At 54.0% G+C, this 20,852-nt stretch overlaps 1 protein-coding gene across 2 annotated transcripts in view; it reads left to right on the top strand.

Moving 5' to 3' along the window:
- Window positions 1–16,727, top strand: part of UVSSA (UV stimulated scaffold protein A) — a gene marked incomplete at both ends in the record, with an annotated part of 33,545 nt that extends 16,818 nt beyond the window's left edge. The window contains 7 exons of one of the 2 annotated variants that reach the window (XM_080697027.1): window positions 1,441–1,549; window positions 9,301–9,466; window positions 9,826–9,954; window positions 12,440–12,623; window positions 12,958–13,057; window positions 15,080–15,254; window positions 16,634–16,727. In XM_080697027.1, coding sequence (XP_080553153.1) covers window positions 1,441–1,549; window positions 9,301–9,466; window positions 9,826–9,954; window positions 12,440–12,623; window positions 12,958–13,057; window positions 15,080–15,254; window positions 16,634–16,727 — 957 coding nt within the window. The remainder of the gene's footprint in view (window positions 1–1,440; window positions 1,550–9,300; window positions 9,467–9,825; window positions 9,955–12,439; window positions 12,624–12,957; window positions 13,058–15,079; window positions 15,255–16,633) is intronic. The other variant, XM_080697026.1, reaches the window with a different exon arrangement.
- Between the last annotated feature and the right edge of the window lie 4,125 nt (window positions 16,728–20,852).

Here is a 20,852-nt window from a genome sequence, read left to right as displayed (position 1 = left end):
TAAGTTTTCAAAGTTGAGCCTACGGGATTTATTGGGTGAGTTCACCGGGAAGGTCGGAGCAGGCTAGTCCAGGTTGGGAAGAAAAGCGAGTGCCACGTGATGGGTTTCATACCGTCCAGAAGTCCCACCCTCCTGGGCCACCAGGGGGGCTAGGCCTGGTGCCCTGCTGTGGCACATGGCAGAGGAGGGGCAGATCCTGCCTGTTGAGTGGGGGCCTGGGGACCAAGGCAGAAGGTGGGAGGGGCAGAAGGCCTCACTGGAGGGGTTCTGGGTGGGGTCGCTGAGCAGGCGCTCGCCTGCAGGTGTCTGGCCCCAGCGCTGTCCATGACTCAGGTGTGCAGACATTCATGGTATTGCTGTCAGCATCGCGCCACTCGCCACCCACAGGAGCATAGGATAAGGGCAGGGGAGGCTGGAGAAAGCAGTCCTCGGGTCCTGGGACTCAGGCAGGGGGGGTCCTTGTCATAGGGAAGCTCTTGGGTGGCTTTAGGGTGAAGGCAGAATATTCCAGAGGTGCCCATCTCCCTCACTTTTTTGTGGTACTAGGGATGGAACCCAGGGGCGCTGTACCCCAAGCCCTATATTTTTTATTATTTATTTTAAAACAGGGTCTCACTAAGTTGCAGAGGGCCTTCACTAAATAGCTGAGACTGTCCTCGAACCTGCTATCCTCCTGTCTCAGCCTCCTGAATGCTGGGATTACAAGTGTGCTCTACACGCCTGGCTTGCCCATCCCTCTTCACTGTCTGTGTAGGACACACAGACACAACACACTGGGAGAGCTTCCTCAGCTGACCAGCAGGTGCACGGCTGCTGCCTGGGGGAGGATGAACTTTGATGGTGGATGAAGAACTTTGCTTTCTTTATTTTGAAACATGGTCTCACTGAGTTGCAAAGGGGCCTCACTAAGTAGCTGAGGCTGTCTCTGAACCACCATCCTCCTGTCTCAGCCTCCCAAGTACTGGGATTACAAGTGTGCACCACCACACCCTGCTGAACTTTGCTTTTATTTATTTGTTTATTTATTTATTTATCCATTCATTCATTCATTCATTTTGATGGTAGTGGGGGTAGAACCCAGGGGCTTTCTACCTCCGGGCTACACTCCCAGACCTATTTATATTTTATTTGGAAACAGGGTTTCACTAAGTTGCTGAGAGCTTCACTAAGTAGCTGAGGCTGGCTTCGAACCTGTGTGATCCTCCTATCTCAGCCTCCCAAGCACCGGGATTACAAGCGTGTGCCGCCACGCCCGGCTGAACTTTGCTTTTAGAGACGGGATCTTCAGTGAACTCTAACCACACTACACTGAACTCCTAAATTTCTCCTAGAAAAGGCTTCTCAGGAAGCAGCAGCCTCCAGGTGCTTTTGCTTTGCCTATTGACAGCTGAGTATATACACAGGTCCTAGGGTGATCTTACACGTGGGGTCTTTCCACAGACAGATGCCCCCGGGGATGAGGAGGATGAGGACGACCAGGACTTTGTGGAGGTCCTAGAGAAGGAGGGCTATGAGCCCCACATCCCTGACCACCTGCGGGCTGAGTGCGGTGAGTATGGTGGGGAGGAAGGGTGGGCAGGGAAGTAGCGAGGGATGGGTTACTGGGGAGGTGCTTGAGGTGGGCGCCAGGGGAAAGGGTGCCTGCTGTGGGTTATGCGTGTGGGGAGGAGAGACCCTGCTGGGAGGGCACCTGGGGACGGGTCCCTGCTGGGGGTGGGTAGACCTGGAGCAGCCTGGGGTAGGGTGCCCACTGTGGGTTGGGTACTGGGGCCTAGCCTGCCCTGCCTGCTCAAGGCATGAAGCTGTGTTGTCAGTAACTTGTGCTTTCATGTAAAATTGTGGGGTTTTAGCCAGGTTTGGTGGTGCCAATTACACTTGTAGTCCTAGTACTTGGGAGGCTGAGATAGGAGGATCACAAGTTCAAGAGCAGCCTCAACAACTTAGTGAGACTCTTAGCACCTAGTGATACCCTGTTTCAAAATTTAAAAAAGGGCTGGGGCTATAGCTTGGAGGTAGAATGCCCCTAGGTTCAATTCCCAGGAATACACACGTGCGCGCGCACACAAAGACACTTGTGCAGTTTTCCTTTTGTATGCTGAGTCGTCCTTTCCATGGGGTCCTGAGGCCTCTCTGCTGCTCCTGTGCTGGGGCAGGGTCACAGTCCTGATGGGGAGGCCCACGAGCCTGAGAATGCGGCCAGAGATGGAGAAGGCCTCCCAAAGTGGGTCCCAGCTCTCGGGCACACGCGTCCCTGCAGCCCGGGCGCCCTCCCCAGTGGGTATAGGAGTGCAAGGCAGGAGGCCGGGCCCTGGGGGAGGGCGGCCGCCCATAGGCCCAAGCTCTCCTGCCCTGCAGTGAGCTGCCCCGCTCCTAGTGCCTGTGTGACTGGGGCCCCAGCAAGCAATGCTGTCTGGCTGCCTGGATCCAGAGTGCAGTCGCCGCAGGCCTCCCGCAGGGCCTGACTTTCCTCCTCTTTTTTTTTTTTTTCCCCCGGTGCTGGGGATGGAATCCAGAGGCATTGTCCTGCCACGCTACACCCCTAATCTTTTTATTTTTAATTTTTAAAAAATTTTTTGGTGGTACTGGGGTTCCTGGAAACCCTTCTACCTCTGGGCTACACTCCAGACCTATTTCTATACTTTTTTATTTGGAAACAGGGTCTCTTAAGCCAGCGCGGCTGGCTTCGAACCTGTGCGATCCTCCTGTCTCCGCCTCCCAAGCGCGGGGATTACAAGCGTGCGCCACCACGCCCGGCTTTTTTTATTTTTATTTTTTTGTGGTACTGGGAATGGAACCAGAGGCATTGTATATCTGAGTTATACCCCAGCCCCCTTTTTTTTTTTTTTGGTGGTACTGGGAGTGAAACCCAGGGGCTTTTCTACTTCTGGGCTATACTCCCACACCTATTTTATACTTTATTTCGAAACAGTCTCTCACTAAGTTACTGAGAGCCTCACTGAGTAGCTGAGGCTGGCTTCGACCTGTGCAATCCTCCTGTCTCAGACTCCCAAATGCTAGGATTACAAGCGTGTGCCACCACACCTGGCATCTTTTTATTTTTTGAAACAGGATCTCACTGAGTTGCAAAGGGCCTGCCTCGCTAAGCAGCTGAGGCTGTTTGTGAACCGTGATTCTCCGGTCTCTGCCTCCCGATTGCTGGGATTATAGGCGTGCGCCACCGCACCCGTGACTCTTCTTTAGGACACCTAAAAGCCCTGTACTGCACTCCAGGCCCCTTAGGGGGAAAGGGTGTGGACTTGAGGACCCCTGGCAGTCAGAGGAGACAACCAAAACAAGGCCCTGGCGCTGTGGTGAAATGGACAAGTCACATAGAACTGGATAGGACAAAATGTAAATTTGTTAAAAGAATTTAGATGATTAGACAAGTCGTGTGTGAAGACATGACCCATTAGGGGTGTCATGCCACATTAGCACAAGCAGACGCTAACGCCCTCCGTGACCACACGTCTGCGTCACGGGTTGGGAGCGTGGGGGTGGAGGGGAACTCCGGAGGCCTGGCCTGCTCTGCGGAGGGACCCGGGGAGGGCTCAGGCCAGCCCTGCCCGTGGGGCTGCCGCTCACCTGTGGGGCTCCTCGGCTTGGGGTCCTCCTGACCCCCCCGCCCCCCATGCACTCCGTCTTTTCAAACAGCAGTCTCCACCTGACCTGGTTTGGCCATCTCCATTCACTGCTTTCCCACCAGGCGCCAGTGCCCATGCCAGAGCCTCACCCGGTGGCCAAGACTGAACCCATGCCTGATGTGGGCCTTCAGGCAAGCTGTTGGGTGCTGTTACCACCTTCGCCCTGCCCCGGGTGCTCTTTGCCACCTTCAGCTGGCCTCGGCCCTGAGCCTAGGCTCAGGAAAGCGCTGGTTGAAGTGTGGCGGTATCTGCGGTCCCTAGGGTCCAGGGCAGCGGGCAGGTGAATCAGGAAGGGCCTGCTGGCTATTCCTGTCTCCTGGGATCCTGCAGTGGCGCCCAGCCAGCAGCACCCGGCTGCATACCTCACTTGGGCTATCTCATCTGCCCAGCTGTCCTCCTGTCCTAAGCCCCGGGGCTGGCTCCACGCTCCTCCTGGGGATCTTCTGGGGGCCCTGGGAGCTGGCGCCGATTCTGCCCCGTGGTTGTGTCACAATTCTCTGCCTAGGCCTTGGTTCTCCATTCTGATGCTTTTCAGTCAAAGGTTACACAGGATGGGACTCACAGAAATCCACTTTTTTTTTTTTTTTTGGTGGTACTGGGAGTGAAACCCAGGGACTTTCTACCTCCGGGCTATACTCCCAGACCTATTTTATACTTTATTTGGAAACAGGGTCTCACTAAGTTGCTGAGAGCCTCACTCAGCAGCTGAGGCAATCCTCCTGCAATCCTCATGTCTCAGCCTCCCAAGCTCTGGGATTACAAACGTGTGCCACCACGCCTGGCTTTTTTTTTTTTTTTTTTTTTTTGGTGCTAGGGCTTGAACCCAAGGATGTGCTATCACTGAGATATATCCCCAGTCCCCCCCTTTATTTTTGCATTACTGAGGATGGGACCCAGAGACATTCTACCTCCAAGCAATACCCCCAATCCTATTTTTATTCTTTATTTTGAAGTAGAGTCTCACTGAGTTGCAAAGGACCTCACTAAGTAGCTGAGACTGTCCTTGAACCACTGTCCTCCTGTCTCAGCTCCCCAAATGCTGAGATTACAAGCGTGTGCCACCATGCCCGGTTCCCCGGCCCATTTATTTATTTATTTATTTATTTATTTATTATTTATTTATTTATTATTTATTTTGCAGTACTGGGAATGGAATCCAGGAGCAGTCTACCTCTAAGTGACACCCCCAGCCCTATTTTTATTATTTGGAAACAAGGTCTCATTGAGTTGCAAAGAGCCTCGCTAAGTAATTGAGGCTGTTCACGAGCTGGGACCCTCCAGTCTCCGCCTCCTGAATACTGGGGTTACAAGCGTGCGCCGCGGCGGCTGGGACTTTGGTTCTCTGCGCTCCCGGCCGCCTTGGCTCCCTGACTGTCCCTCCAGAGGCTGTGTGAGCAGGCGCTCAGGGCCTGGCCTGCAGGAGCCCAGGGAACCCAGCCCAGGAGCTCGGGGCGCCTGAGGGACGGAGCTGTGCGGGCGAGCTCAGTTCATAATACTCCTTTACATTCTGTTGCTGTTTTTTCAATTAAACGTAGGTGAATCTGAAGTAGTTAGATTTAGTCTAAATCCACACAGCTGAGGAAACTGGGCTCTTTTTCTTTCTCGTTTCTTTCTCTGAATTTTCACTGAGGGGCTTTTATCTTTCCCTTAATCCTACCATTTCTGTCAGGACATAATCTCTTTCTCAAATTTACATTTTAATTACAAGGCCAGCTGAACTAGGTAAAATCAATAACGTCAGCGCTCAGCAGCCTAACTTTGTGCGGAGCCTCAGCCTCTCCATTTCCTGCTATCGATTGATCTCTCCCCACTGTCTGCTTTAGTGCTCCAGGCAAATAGGTGCCACTTGGCCAATTTAAACAAAAACGGGGATTTGGACACTTCTATGATTCTTTCTGAAGGCCGCAGTGGGAGTACTTTGGAGTCAAGGTGCTGTCCTCGGGGCAGGCCCCGCAGGGCTGGCGGGTGCGAGGTGGCAGGCCCGGCACACGCCCTGGGGCCTTCCAAGTGCACTCTGCTTTTTGGGTTTTTACTTTGAAAGTCTGTCGGTGAGATTGATTTTCTGCGACAGTGTGAAAGTGGAGTGTTCAGTGCCCTGAGTGTTTACCCTGCTCTAACACGCTTACCCATCTTCCTAATGGTCTAAAACAACAAATCAATGAAAAATATATTTCATTCTTGTAACTCTCAGGAATTCTCCTATTGATCTTTTGGCTGCGATTGTATCTATCTAAATGTCACATTGTTCACTTATCAGTCTTGCCTCCCGCAGTGTGCATGCGTGTGTGCATGTCAGTGTGGGTGTGTGTGGGTATGTTGTGCGCCTGACCAGCAGGGGTCTGCATCGGTTCTGACAACACGTTGCCAAAACTCTGAGAGGAGCATTTGCTTCTGGAAGCTGGCCCTGGGGCATTGTGGCGAGGGGCCGAGCGGGGTGTCCTGAGCCTAGAGGCCGTGCACTCCTGGCCGCTCCGGCTGCCAGTGGGCCCAGCGCTCTCCAGGTGGCTCGACTGGGTCCTCTGCTCTCAGCCTGTGGTGGTCCAACGTGCTGGACCCACGCCTGCGTGTGAGGCACTCTGGAGCAGGGACTGGCAATTGTTTTCTGCAAAGAGCCAGACAGTAAATATTCTCAGCTTTGCGGGCCACATAAAGTCTTCCACAGTTTTCAACTCTGAAAGCAGCTAGACAATATATAAGCAAGTGAGTGCAGTTGTGTGCCAGTAAAACTATTAACAGCTGGGTATGGTGGCGCACACTTGTAATCTCAGTACTTGTGAGGCTTAGACAGGAGCTAGCTCATGTTTGAAGTCAGCCTCAGCAACTTAGATTCTCAGCAATTTCGTAAGACACTTTTTCCAAATAAAAACATAATAGGTCTGGAGGTGTAGCCTGGAGATAGAAAGCTCCTGGGTCCCGTCCCCAGTACTACAAAAACAAAAACAAAAACAAAAAACAAAGAAAACCAACAAACTTTCTTTGCCAGGATAGACAGTGGGGAAGCTTTGGCCCATGGTCTGCTGGCTTTTGCTGAGGCTTCCAGAGCAGCGGGCAGCCTCTGCTCTCTTGAGGGCCTCAGACAGCGTTGGTCACCACCTTCGGTTGTGGGCATCGAATTCCAAGCTTTGAAGCTACACTTAAGAAGAGGTGCCATTTGGGAGACTGAGACAGGTGGATCCAGGGTCACAGCCAGCCTCAGCTACTTAGTGAGGCCCTTTGCAACTCAATGAGACCCTGTTTCAAAATAAAGAATAAGCCTGATATGGTGGTGCGCACTTATAATCCCAGTGCTTGGGAGCCTGAGACAGGAGGATCGTGCAGGTTCGAAGCCTACCTCAGCTACTTAGTGAGGCTCTCAGCAACTTTAGTGAGACCCTGTTTCCAAATAAAGTATTAAAAAGTAGGGCTGGGAGTATAGCCTGGAGGTAGAAAGCCTCTGGGTTCCACCTCCAGCACACCCCCCCCACCCCGCAAGAATAAAAAGTAGGGCTGGGGGTGTAGCTTGGAGGTAGAATGCCCCTGGGTTCCATCCCCAGTACTGTAACGAAAAAAATAAAAAATAAAGGTGCATGTCTCTGGCTCATGCTTATAATCCCAGTACTCGGGAAGCTGAGACAAGAGGGTCCTGCAGGTTTCAAGCCAGGCTCAGCAGCTTAGCGAGGCTGGGCAACTTAGTGCAACCCTGTTTCCAAATAAAATAGAAACTAGGTCTGGAGGCATAGCTCAGAGGTAGAAGGCTTCTGAGTTCCATCCCCAGTACCACACACAAAAAGAAGGGGTGCAGGCCCGTCTGCGTTTATAACGCCACGCGCTCCTTCTCTGATACTTCTTTTTAACTTAAAACTCAGTTTTCCTGATGTTAGGTTATCTGAGCTCTTTCGGGTTTTGTTGACATAGTCACTTTTTTCTCATCCCTTTATTTATATTTTTATTTATTTTGGCACTGGGAATTGTACTCCGAGGCCTATCTCCTAGATATACCCCAGCCTTTTTATTTGTTTATGTATATGTATACATATATATAGGGAGAGTGTGTGCGCGCGCGCGTATGTGTGTGTACTACTGGGGATTGAACCCATGGGTACTCCACCACTGAGCTATACCCCAGCCCTTTTTATTCTTTATTTTGAGGCAGGGTCTCACAAAGTTGTCTTAGGCAGTTTCAAATTTAGGATCCTCCTGTCTCAGCCTCCCAGGATTGGGAGGCTTGGGATTACAAGCATACGCCACCACACCAGGCTTTCTCTTTATTTTCAGCCTTTCCTTCACTGTTTCAAGAGAGTCTTGTGGGGTCAGACGTGGTGGCGCATGCTTGTAATCCCAGCATTCAGGAGACTGAGACAGGAGGATTGCGGTTCGCAAACAGCCTCAGCTACTTAGCGAGGCCCTCCACAACTTAGTGAGACCCTGTTTCAAAATAAAGAATAAAAAATAGGGCTGGGGGTGTAGCTCGAAGGTCGAATGCCTCTGGGTTTCATCTCCAGACCTGTAAAAAAAAGAGATGGTATATGACCATATTGAACCCAGTCAGCCTGTTTCCTGGACTTACTTTACTTGATCAGTGGTTAATACTCTTTTTGGACATATGCAGTGGTTCACCGCATGCTTCTGTTTACCATACTGCAATTTGATACTACTGTCCTTATTATTTGGGTTTTTCTGTTTTACAACTTTTGTTTGCTAGAACAACTTTCTCCTGCTGTTTTGTTTTATTTTGGCACTGGGTATTGAACCCAGGGGCATTCGGCCTCTGAGCTATGCCTCCAGCCCTACTTTATTTTTATTTTGAGACAAGGTCTCACTAAGTTGAGAAGATCTCACTCCTTGCTGAGATTGTCCTGGGCCCTGCAATCCTCTTGTCTCAGCCTCCCAAGTACAGGGATTATAGGCATGCGCCACTACACCTGGCTTCTCCTGCCGTTTTGAACACACCCGTTTTTTTGTTCTTTTGATGGTATACCTGTTTTAGTTGTTGGTACATGTATCTTCACTGTTTGTTTTTTGCAGTATTAAGGCATTGTGCTGCAAAGCATGTGCTTGGCCTCAGAGCTCGGCCCCAGCCTTCTTACTCATTTTTCCCTCCCTTCCTTCTTTCTCCTCCTTTTTTTCCTTCAATCTCAATCTCATTCTTTCTCTTTTTTTTATGTGTTAGTAGGGACAGGGCCATTTGAACCTCAGCTTGAAACCCCATTTCTGCATTGATGCAGGAGAGGGTTTAGAATCGTGCTCTGAAGTACCTCCCTTTATTCCTCTCCTCGCTCCAAGCTAGCCACGGTCCTCATATGTTCTTAGACTGTGTCTTCACACTGGACAGCCCCTCTGAGTATAGAAAGTTAGGACCATGGAAGACCCCGCCCCTCATAGCAGAAGCTGACAGTGCAGTCAAGACCCTGGGCAGGGCTCCTGTCCCCAGCCTGGTGAGCCGCCCTGGAGTCTGTGAGGCTGGGCGGCATGGTGCACCCACCACAGCCCGTGAGCAGGACGGCCTGGCTCCCTCTGGACCCCATTGCGGTGCTCTGTGTGTGGCCCTTGTTGCAGAGGTTGAGGTGACAGAGCCTCCGGGGGCTCTACCCATGCCAGGCATTGGATGTCAGCGTGGTGCTTCCGGGGGTCTGCTCTAGGTCATGGGATGGAGGTTAGAATCAGTGTGTGCCTGTTTCAGGGCTGGAGCCGAAGGCCCCTCTGCAGACTCTGGAGAAAGACACAGCAGCACTGGGTGCACAGGCAAGGACGAGAAGGGATGAGGAGGCATCGGACCCCACCTCTGCTGCCGCCCAGCCATGGCGGCTTCTGGACCGCCGGCCTCCCTTCCCGCCCTCCTCTGTCAGGTGACTCCAGCTGCCCCGTGTTGCTGGGCGCTGCCTGGCACCACCACCATGCACCCAAAGCACTGGACAGGCTGTCCGAGGCCTTCTCTGGCTTGCTTGAGGGAAGTATGGGCCCTCATGGGCACCTCCGCCAGAGCACAGTGGGCTGGCCTCACCGATGTCCTCCCTGGGGCTGGGTTGCACCCTGGGGTTTGAGAAGCAGGTCTCAGATCAGCCCCAGGCACACAGGGCTGCAGACCTGGGCTGCTCACTGGACCTCAGCGGCTGCCCCGCCCCGGGCTGGGGCCAAGTAGCAGGGGCATGGGAGGGGAGGCCCTGGCCGCTCTGGAGCGCATGGTCAGCACAGTCTGCTCTGCCAGCAGAGCACCACTGGGGCCAGAGGAGGCCGAGAAGCTGGCGGCAGAGCGGGCCCGGGCACCCGTTGTGCCCTTTGGCGTGGACCTGTGCTACTGGGGCCAGGAGCAGTCGATGACCGGAAAGATCCTCAAGTGAGTCCCCGGGGCACACAGCAGGGCCCAGGCCCTCCCCGAGCCTGGCTGTCTCCTTGGCCCAGCCCCAGTGCCAGGCCTGTGAAGCACAAGAAGTGAGAGCACCAGCTCCAGGCACGGGCCTGCGGAAGGGAGCCTTGGCTGCCTGGCCACTTGGGCTCCAATGCTGGGGCGGGCAAGGATGTTCCTGAGCAGGGCCACCCTGCCAGCTGGACGGCCACCTGGGTAGGGCCTGGATGCAGGAGAGCCAGGACGGCTCCCGGGGGCTCGGGCCAGTGCGGGCTGGGCGGGAGAGGGCAGGGCAAGGTCTCCTGTGCAGTGCTGTGGCCCGGAGCGTGTGCATCTCCATGGGCCTGCTCTGTCTGCTGGGTTCACGGGTGAGACGGGTGAGGACAGCGTGAGTCGAGGGCAGAGCCTCCTCCCTGCAGTGCAGCCACGCTGAGGGCAGCTGAGCCCGTCAGTCAGGCCTCTGCCCGTCCAGGTCAGCAGGTGCAGCCTCTCGCCTGCCCTTCCTCCCTGGTCTTGGTGGGGGCAGGTCGACTGCCCAGGGGAGAGTCCTGCGGGAGGTCCTCAGGAGTTGGCCCTCCTCACAGCAGCACCAGGGCACCAGAAGGCTCATATGGCGGCCTAGGAGGGCATATTGAGTAAGCTCGGCTGCCACTCCTTCCACCCAGAAGTCCACACCTGTCCCGCGGGCTGGCTTCCCCAAAGCCTCAGGCTTGAGGCACTGCCGGCCAGTTAGACCCTAGGATGGAGCTGAGTGTGGTGGGACATGGCTGGAATCCCAGTACTTGGCAGACTACACAGGAGAATCACAAGTTCAAGGACAGCTTCAGCAAGTAAGACTCATCAACCTAGAGAGACCTCTTTTCAAAAATAAAAATAGAGCTGGCCGTGGTGGTGCACACTTGTAATCCCCACGCTTGAGAGGCGGAGACAGGAGGATCGTGCAGGTTCAAAGCCAGCCTCAGCTGGCTTAAGAGACCCTGTTTCGAAATAAAATATAAAATAGGGCTGGGAGTGTAGCCCAGAGGTAGAAGGGTTCCATCCCCAGTACACCAAAAAAAATAAATAAATAAATAAATAAAAATAGAGTTGGGTATGGTGGCCCATACTTGTTTCAGCACTTGGAAGGCTGAGACAAGAGGGCTGAAAGCCAGCCTCAGCAACTTACTGAGGCCTCTGCAACTTAGTGTGAACCTGCTTGCAAGTAAAATAATAAAATAGGGCTGGCGATTTAGCTTGGAGATAGTGTGCCGCTGGGTTCCATTCTTAGTACTGCAAAGGAAAATAAAAATAGTGCTGGGGATGTAGCATAGAGACGAGTGCCCCTGGGTTCAGTCCTTAGCAACACACACAGCCCCAGGTCAGTAGACCTGAGGGCTTGGAGTGAGGACCAGTCCATCCTGGGTATCATGCTCTCCCAGCTCCTCTACTGCCGCTGGCCTGTATATCACTGCTACCACCTGGCACGACGCTCTCTTGCGTTATGTTCCCCATAAAGCACTGGGTCCTCTGGTAACTGCTGCTCCCTGCTCTGCTGCAGTGGTGGGCGGTGGCTCAAGCCCCAACATGCCCATGGAACACGTGCCTTGATAGGCAGCAGGCAGCAGCGTGTAGGCTGCCTGGTGTGGGTCCTTGGTCTCCCCTGTCCCAGCAGCCAGTCGTGTGCCTTTGGGCTGCTCACCCCACCCACGCCCCTCCCTGAGTGGACAGGGTGACATGGAGTGTCTTCTGGCTCACGGCGAGTGTTTGAGGAGTATAGGGCCCAGTTCAGAGCTGAGGGGGCAGAATGTCAAGATTCTAAAACTGGCTCCTTCCCCAGGCCTCTGGGAGGCTGCCTCCTAGGGCTTGGCAGCCTGTTGGGAGCCTTTGGCACAGAAAGCTGTGGGCACCATGGGCGATGGGGGCTTGCATGTGAACATGGGCCATGTGGGCACTGACAGCTGATCGTCCCCACAAGTGGTCCAGTCTTGAGGCCTTGCCTAGGCTGGTTTCCCTTGGAGGGATGGGGCCCCCAGGAAGCCCCTCCTGCCCACTGCCTGCCTGAGACCCCAGGCAGACCAAGCCGCAGGAGAGCAGCTGGAGGTGGGCAGGGCCAGTGAGCCCGCGTGCCCAGCAGGGCGCTTGCCTGTGCCTGTGCTCCTGCCTGCAGGCTGGTGGGCAGGGCAGGCAGGCTGGCTAGCTCTGACCCCCTGGGCCCGCTGCGCAGGGGCAGGGAAGTCGACTGCTATGTTGGGAGGTGGTGGCGGATGGCGTGGGTTACCCAGTGGTGCTGGCACCCTGTCCTGTCCACACCAGGACCTGCCCTCCTTGAGTATCTGCTATGTGCCACAGAGGGGTGCCACTGGCAGGCCCCTGGCTGGGGTAGCTGGGATCTGAGTGCAGATCCCTTAGACATCGGTACCCTGTGTCCCCTTGAGCAGGGTGGGCAGAAACCTTCCTACACATCGTCTGCCCCTCTGGTCTCCGGTGCACTTTGTAGGTCTGACTCTCAACACCGCTTCTGGAAGCCCAGTGAGGTGGAGGAGGAAGTGGGCAGTGCAGACGTCTCTGAGATGCTCCGGAGCCGCCACATTACCTTCGCAGGAAGGTTTGAGCCTGTGCAGCACCGGTGTCGCGCCCCAAGGCCTGACGGCCGTCTCTGCGAACGCCAAGACCGGCTGAAGGTGAGGCTGGGATGTGGCTGGCTGGCAGGACTGGGCCAGGCCTGGGGACTGCCGACCCCACTCCCCTGGGCCAAGGACACTCATGAGCAGAAATTGCTTAGCCTCCAGTATCAGGATTGTCTGGGGTCTCCTGTCTTGGGTGCAGGGCTAGAATCCTCTGGGGCTCACAGGGTGGGAGGAAAGGCAAAGGGAAGGCTCTGCAGACACTGACCCGAGGCCTCAGACTCCCAGATCTGGAGGAGGATGAGCTTCCCAGGACCCTCTTCTGAGGGGCACGAGGCTGCAGGGCTTCTGTGCCCAGGAAGCCATCTGCCGCTCTGTGCTTGCTGTGCAGTGCCCTTTCCATGGGAAGATCATCCCCAGAGACGATGCGGGGCAGCCCCTGGACCCAGAGGACAGGGCCCGGGAGCAGCAGCAGAAGCGGCAGCGGCCAGGTAGGTCCAGGCAGGTTGGAGGAGTGGGCACCGCCAGGACACCCTGGCAGCTTGGGTGGTCCCCGGTTCTCAGTGGAGGCAGGGAGGCCCCTGCAAGGCATGGACATGCCCACCTGCGTGAACCCTGCTAGCTGGCACTCGCTTGGCTCTGGGTTCTTCCTGGATGACCAAACCCCAGCTGCTCACAGGAGAGTCACTGTGGCCTGCCTGGGGTGCGTGGTCCTACTGCCTTCAGGGTGCTGCTGTGTGCTCTGTGCTGGTCTCCAGGCCCCGAGCACCCATCAGCAGCTGGGCCGAGGGGGCACCTTTCGGTGACCACTGCTGCTTTGTACACCTGACCAGGCCACCACACTTGCCCTGGGGTCCCCGGTGGCAGCTCAGACCCACCGGGGCTTGAATCTGTTGGCTGTGGCCAGCTTTGGGCCCTCCCTGCTGAGGAGGCACATCTGCAGGCCTGTTGAGGGTGTCTTGGTCTTTGGTCTTATGTCGTAAACGCTAGGTTCATGCCGATGCCCAGAGGCTGAGCTTGGGCCTGTGCGTGTGGGAGGACCTGACCTGTTAATCCCCAGGGCAAGGCCTTCCTTGGTGGCTCACACTTGAGCAAATTAAGTGCCTATTTTTGTGTCAACCCTGAAGAGTATCTGGTTTTCCAGCCCTCGGTGGCTTGTTAACAAACAGGTATCAGGCTGCGGCCGCGCTGGTGCTGGCCAGTCAGATGTGAAATAGCGTCTCTTTACTAACTGCAGTATTGATCCCGCCTCCCTCGCACACAGGGCAATTTTCTTTTCCCTGGCGCTAACCTCGGTGACAATGCGCGTGGCGCTCCGGGCCGTCAGCGCCCAGGAAGGCCGCGCGGCCCTGCATCTATTGATTTTCTTCAAAGGCTTTTAAATTGCTCCTTCATTTTCCTGAGGTGCTCATTCCATCTCCACTGGAGGCCGGCATTTTTTCGTTGTGTTTAAACAATTGCTCCATTCACTGGGTTCCTAAACTGTGACGCCTTCTTATTACTGGGAGATAAACTGTTTAGACAGTTTTCCTTAATCTTGGATTAATCGTCCCTGTATCTGAATCGTGCAGCCCTGAGTTCCTTCACTTCAAAAAATCAGCTTGGGAAGACCGTGCCATCTGTCTGGGGCACAGGGCCTTTCTCCTGGACATGCCCCCCTCGCAGCCGGACCCACTGGCACCTGGCCAGGCCTGCCTCGGCTTGGAGGGCACCATTGCTGTGTGGGTGGGTATCCTGCAGGCTGGCTCATCTGCAGGTCTGGGCGTGTCACATGGGTGACTGGACGGTGCAGCCTGGCCTGAGGTGGCTTTCCTGAGCCAGGACGGGGACCTGTGCCCAGCTGGCAGAGGCCAACCAGCAGGGCTGAGGGCACTGCTGCCCAGCCTAGCTCTGACCCCTGAAGCAATTGGCGCCACATGGCTGCTTGCGGGGCACCCTGCAGAGTGGTGCAGTGGGGACCCGGGGGTGTGGGTGGCTGTGTGGCCACTAGGCGGGGCTGGGTGGTGCCAAAGCCTCTGGCCAGGCTGCTGTGGCCTGGGAGAGTAAGCGCTTGGCTGCCGTCATCCTCAGCTCTCTGCCCTTCAGCCCTGGCCAGCAGGCGTGTCTGTGCCCTTGGGGGCTGGTGAGCACAGTCCAGCCTGGCCTGCAGATGCAGCGAACCCCTGGCTGCCAGCCTCTTTTGGGCTTGCCTTAGCATACTGCGGTGCAGCAGGAGTGGCTCCTCCCTGGCCTCTTTGCCCTGTAGGGCTGCAGGGGCCTATGCAGACTGTGGGGGCATGTGGGGTGCGGGGCGAATGGCGCCTGCCCCCATGCCCAGAGTGGCCAGCATGCTCTTCTGTCCCCACCTTCTAGCAGGGGAGTCTGAGCCCCACACCGGCTTGCTTGGGCCATGGTACCAGGGTGTGCGAGGGCAGGCCCCGGCCCTCCATCAGGATGAGGCTGCTGGGTCCCACTGGCTGCAGCCAGAGCACCTCTTGTCCGAATTCCACCACCCCAGGAGGTGTTCTTTTTAGACTGGCAGGACCCTGAGTTCATGAAGGAGGTGGAGGCGGCCACGGGAGCAGACCTCGGCTCGTCCAGGTACAGCGGTAAGGGTAAAGGGAAGAGGAGGAAGCACCCCAAGCTCACCGACCTCCGGGAGCAGGCCAACACCTCCCGGGCCCGCCTCAGGAAGAAGGTCTTCGCCAAGTAAGAGCCACACCACACTGCGCCCCTGCCCCACCCCAGCCTGGGCTTCCTGCTGACTGCTAGTCCGGGCCAGGAGCAGAGCCACAGCTGGGCACCCCAAGCATTGGCCAGGAGGCCACCGCTGCCCAACCATCCTGGTGGCTGTGGTGAAGACTGGCTGTCCCCTACCCAGCTGAGCCCAGAGCTCCGGGCATTAGCCCTGCTGTGCCCTGGGTCAGCTCTGCAGTGGTGACCTCTGTGGGGTTCGGTCACCGTAAGGATGGGGATAGGGCGACTGCAGAGCTTGCCCACCTCCAGGGTCCATGGCCACCAGCCTGGCCCTGCTGGCCCTTTGGAGGCAGCCCTCCCCTCTCCAGGTTGACACCTGCTTCAGGGGAGGGGCTCGAGGCCAGGGCCACCTTCTGAGGTTGGGGCCAGGGCACTGCCAAGGCCCTTCAGCTGCCCTGGGGTGGGCCTCAGAAGGCTGCGAGGCCTCTGGGTTCTGGCAGGGCCAGGGGCATGCTGCAGCAGGTCCCTGGGGATCAGTCAGGGGCGAGGCACCCAGGGGTTTTTGCCCAGGAGCAGCAATGGCTGTGAGGGTCTGCTCCCACCCCTCTGCCCACATCCTGTTAGCCCCAGAGCTGACTCTCATGGCAGCCAGGCAGCCTGGAGCCCTTGACAGGAGGAACTCAAGTGACCACAGGCAAATTGTCTTTAGGAGGCCCACAGCAGCGCCTGGTGGTCTTGTGGCTCCAGGCCGAGAGACATCATCCTCCCTGGCCCAGACCTTCCAGTGTCACAGCACCTGCGCCAGCAGCTGGGCACCCTGTTCCGCCCGGGCTGGGTTGGGAGGCCAGCTTTCTGTCCACAAGTACTACCCATGCCTCCTGAAGGTGGCCCGTGTGGCTGCGTGCGTCAGCTGTGCCAAGCCCACGCTTGCTGGGTAACTGGGCAACTCCCAAGTCAGGCCAGGCCGCGCCCTCTCCTGGGGACAGCTGTTTCTTTTTTTTTTTTTTTTTTTTTTTTTGGTGGTACTGGGGTTCCTGGAAGCCCTTCTACCTCCAGGCTACACTTCCAGACCTATTTTATATTTTTGAAACAGGGTCTCTTATGTCAGCGCAGCTGGCTTCGAACCTGCGCGATCCTCCTCTCTCTGCCTCCCAAGCGCGGGGATTACAAGCGTGCACCACCACGCCCAGCTGACAGCTGGTTCTGCAGGGCTGGGGGAGGCATAGCCAGACCCTTCCCCAGGCAGGTCTGCCCACTGTAGACGCCAGCTCCAGAACTGGTACCAGTGAGCTCCACTATGGCTGAGCCTTGCCTTCTGAAGTCTGCAGGTCCAGATGCAAGAGCCCTGGCCGGAGCCTCCCTGACCTCAGCTCACTTGGCTCTCCCCACAGGGCGGCTCTGCAGAGAGTGGTCACCGCCATGAACCAGATGGACCGGAAGAAGCATGAGAAGTTTGCAAACCAGTTTAACTATGCACTGAATTAGAGGGCTGGTCCAGTGTGCTGTGGCCCCCGACTGCCAGCTCCTCTCCATCTACCAGCAGTGGGCGGGGAGAGCGGGCACCAGTCTGGGAAGGAAACACTCTGTTCGTTTTGTGAGTACGTAGCAGCAGGGATAGTTCATTTACAGGCCCTGCAGGACGGCCTTCCCCACCTGCTTGTATCCGGGACCCTGGAGCCTTGGGTGTGAACAAGGGCAGCGTGTCCCCAGTGGGCACCTCGCAAGTTCATGTACCCTGCGCACTTTGCGCTGCAGTCAGAGCTAGTGACGTGCACAGAGCTCAGTGTTCAGCACTGCACGCCCTCCACCATTTCACACTTTTCCTCAGAGCAGCTCTAGGAAACCCATACTTCACACACTTGGTGAGGTTTTTGACACAAATGCAAAAGGCTTGGCTGTGGTTTTACTTCAGAACACAGAACTCCCCGCGCTGGTTTTAACGACAGCTCTATTGAGATCCAACCCACACACCACACAGTTCACCCCTGCATGGTGTCGGTTCTGTGGCAGTCAGCACACGCACAGTTGTACAACCACCATCACATTCTCTATTGCCTTTAGAAGGTCCCTGGGGCGCAGGCAACAACTAATCTTTCTGTCTGGATTTGCCTTTTCTGCCTAATGAATCGTTTTGTCTGTGGCTTTGGGTCTCTGGCCTCTTTCCCTTCTTCCATGTGTCCACACACATCAGTACCTCATTCCTTTTTGCTGCCGGCAACATCTCTGTGTGTAGGTACACCTTTTCATCTAGACCTTGGGGGTGTCCCCACCTTTGGGCCACTGAGAGTAATGGTGCTGTGAACATTGGTGTACAAGTCTTTCTGTGGATGTATGCTTTGGGGTAGATGTTTGGAAGTGGAATTGCTGTTGGTATAGTGACTCAACTATGTTTAGCTTTTTGATGAACTGCAAAGTGCTTTCCAAGGCACTACAGCACTTTGCATTCTCACCAGTGGTATATAAGGCTTCTAGTGTTCTCACGTCCCTGCCGATACGGATCATCTCTTTTTAATTTTAACATGCTTATGGATCTGAGATGTTATGGTTTTGATTTGTACTTTTCTAATGACTTATGATGTTGAGCATCTTCTCATGTGCCTATTGGCCATTTGTATATCTTCTTTGGAGAAGAATCTGTTCAGATCTCTTTTCCATCTTTTAATTGGTTATTTGTCTTGTGTTGTAAGAATTTTTTTGCTATTTTGAATACTAGACCCTGATACGATTTGCAAATATTTTCTAGCATTCTGTCTTTTCATCTTCTTGATAATGCCTTTGAAAGCACAAAAGTTGTTACTTTTGTTCAAGTCCAATTTATATTTTTTTCTTTCTCTGCTTGTATTTTCCATGTCATGGTTAAGAAACATCTTAATTTCTGGCCACACAGGCTTACGCTCATGTTTTCTTCTAGGAGTTTTATATTTTTAGCTCTCACATTCACGTTCAAATTTGGACGTGGTGTGAGGTGGGGTCTGGCTTCATTCTTTTCCATGTTGTCGCAGCACCTTTTGTTGGAAATACTATTCTTTCCCCACGGAACTATCCTTGTGCCTCATTGATAACCAGTCTGCCACAGGCTGGACTTGGGGTTTGATTCTGCGCCCCCTTCTTCACTGGCCCCCACTGTATGGACTCAGCAGTACTGATGCCCGATTGCTGTAGTGTAGTAAGTTGTGCATTTGGCGAACATGGGCCCTCAGCACTGTTCTGTTTCAGTATAGTCGTGGCTGTTCTGAGTCTTCTGCATTTCCAAATGGGCCTTAGGACCAGTTCATCAGTTTCTGCAAAAAAAAAAAAAAAATAGGAAGCTGAAAGTTTGATGGGATTGCATACAACTGTAGATCAGTTCTGGAAGTATCGCCACCTTTCGATGAATTCTTCTGATTCATGAATTTCTGGTATCTTTCCATTTAGTTGAGATTTTGTTTTGTTTCATTTTTGTATTGGGTATTAAACCCAGGAGAATTCTGCCTCCATGCTATATCCCTGGCCCTTCTTATTTATTTAATTTTTGAAACAAGGTCTCACTAAGTTGCCAAGGCTGGCCTTAAACCGGTGTCTCAGCCTCCTAACTGCTGGGATTACAGGCAAGTGCCACCATGCCCAACTGAGTCTTCCACTTATTAAAAAATTTGATTATTAAGCACTTTTATTATTATTATGTTTTTTGCAGGTCTGGGGATGGAACCCAGGGGCATTCTACCTCTGAGCTACACTCCCAGCCCTATTTTTTTCTTTATTTTGAAACAGTCTCCCTGAGTTGCAGAGGGCCTCACTGAGTAGCTGAGGCTGTCCGCGAACCGCGAACCGCGATCCTCCGGTCTCAGCCTCCCGAGTGCTGGGATCACAAGCATGCCCACCACGCCCAGCAGCATTTTTTTTTCTTTTGGTGGGACTGGGGTTCCTGAAAGTCCTTCTACCTCCGGGCTACACTCCCAGACCTATTTTTATACTTTTTATTTTGGAAACAGGGTCTCTTAAGCCAGTGCAGCTGGCTTCGAACCCACGCAATCCTCCTGTCTCTACCTCCCAAACGCGGGGATTACAAGAGTGTGCCATCACCCCCAGCATGTACTTTATCATTTTGATGCTGTTATAAATATGATTGTTAGCCGGGCATGGTGGCGCACGCTTGTAATCCCAGCATTTGGGAGGCTGAGACCGGAGGATCGCGGTTCGCCGGACAGCCTCAGCTATTTAGTGAGGCCCTCTGCAACTAAGTGAGACCCTGTTTCAAAATAAAAAATAAAGAATAAAAATAGGGTAGGGGGCGTGGCTCAGAGGTCAGATGCCCCTGGATTCCATCCCCAGACCCGCAAAAAATAAATAAATAAATAAATAAATAAATAAAGATTGTTCTCAAGCCAGGCGTGGTGGCACACACTTGTAATCCCAGCACTTAGGAGGCTGAGACAGGAGGATCCCACAGGTTGGAAGCCAGCCTCAGCTACTGAGTGAGGCTCTCAGCAACTTAGTGAGACCCTGTTTTCAAATAAAGTATAAAATAGGTCTGGGAGTGTAACCCGGAGGTACAAAAGCCCCTGGGTTCCACCCCCAGTACCACCAAAAAAAGAAAAAAAAGAAAATATGATTGTTCTCTGAGATTCGCTTTTGGATTGTTCGTTGCTTGTGTAGAAGTATACAACTGGCTTTTATTTGTCAGTCTTATGTCCTGCAACCTTGTGGAGCCTGTTAGCCCTCATGTTTGTCTGTGTGTATTCCCTGGGGTTTCCTGTAGTTTCTGTGTACATTTGTATCATCTGCAGACTGTTTCTACCTCTTCTTTCCCAGTCTGGGTGTTTTTTCTCGCGCGCTCTTGCCCTGGCCAATTGCTCTGTCCAGCACTTCCAGCCCAGAGTTGATCAGACATGGCAACAGGGGCCCCTGTCCTGTTCCCGAGCACAGGGTGCCTGTGAGTGTGAGCCTGGCTGTGTGCTCCCGAGTTTCCAGGCTGAAGAAGCGCCTCCCCTGGCTGCTGCGTGCTGGCTGGCGTGGGCTTGGAGAAGCTCCCTCCTCTCTTCCTTGTGAACGGCAGCAACGCTGGGCTTTGCCATAGGCTGCTGTTCCATGGCAGAATGCTCTTTGTACATCAGCTGCTGAGATCGTTTGATTTCTCTTTTATTTGTATGGCATATTACATCAAATACCTTTAATGTGTTGTACATTCCACTTCATGGTGTGCAAGTGGTTCTTTAAATTACACGTGGCCTGGGTTTGCACCGTGTTCATCAGAGATGCTGGTTTGTATTTCCTGTGGCGCCTGTCTATCTTTGGTATCAAGGTCCTGCTGGCCTCATAGAATGAGGTGGAAAGTGTCACTTTCTCTCCTGTATTTTGGGAGAGCGTGTTGTGAGGAACTGGTATTAATTATTTAAAAGTTGGTGGAATTCACCAGTAAAATTATCTGGTCCTGGGCTTTTTTTGTGAGACTGCTTTATTACTAACTTAGTAGCTTTACTTATATCTTTACTGATCATTATCTAATCTGTTTAGATTTTCTCTTCCTTCTTGAGTCTGCTCCCGTAGTTTGTCTCTCTCTCTCTCTCTCTCTCTCTTTTTTTTTTTTGCGGGTCTGGGGATGGAACCCCAGGCAGTTGACCTCCAAACTAC

Source organism: Muscardinus avellanarius, assembly GCF_963383645.1.
Source record: "Muscardinus avellanarius genome assembly, chromosome: 6".
Taxonomy (NCBI): domain Eukaryota; kingdom Metazoa; phylum Chordata; class Mammalia; order Rodentia; family Gliridae; genus Muscardinus; species Muscardinus avellanarius.
The sequence above is the reverse complement of the archived record's forward strand: the minus strand, read 5'-3'. Positions and strand labels throughout refer to the sequence as shown.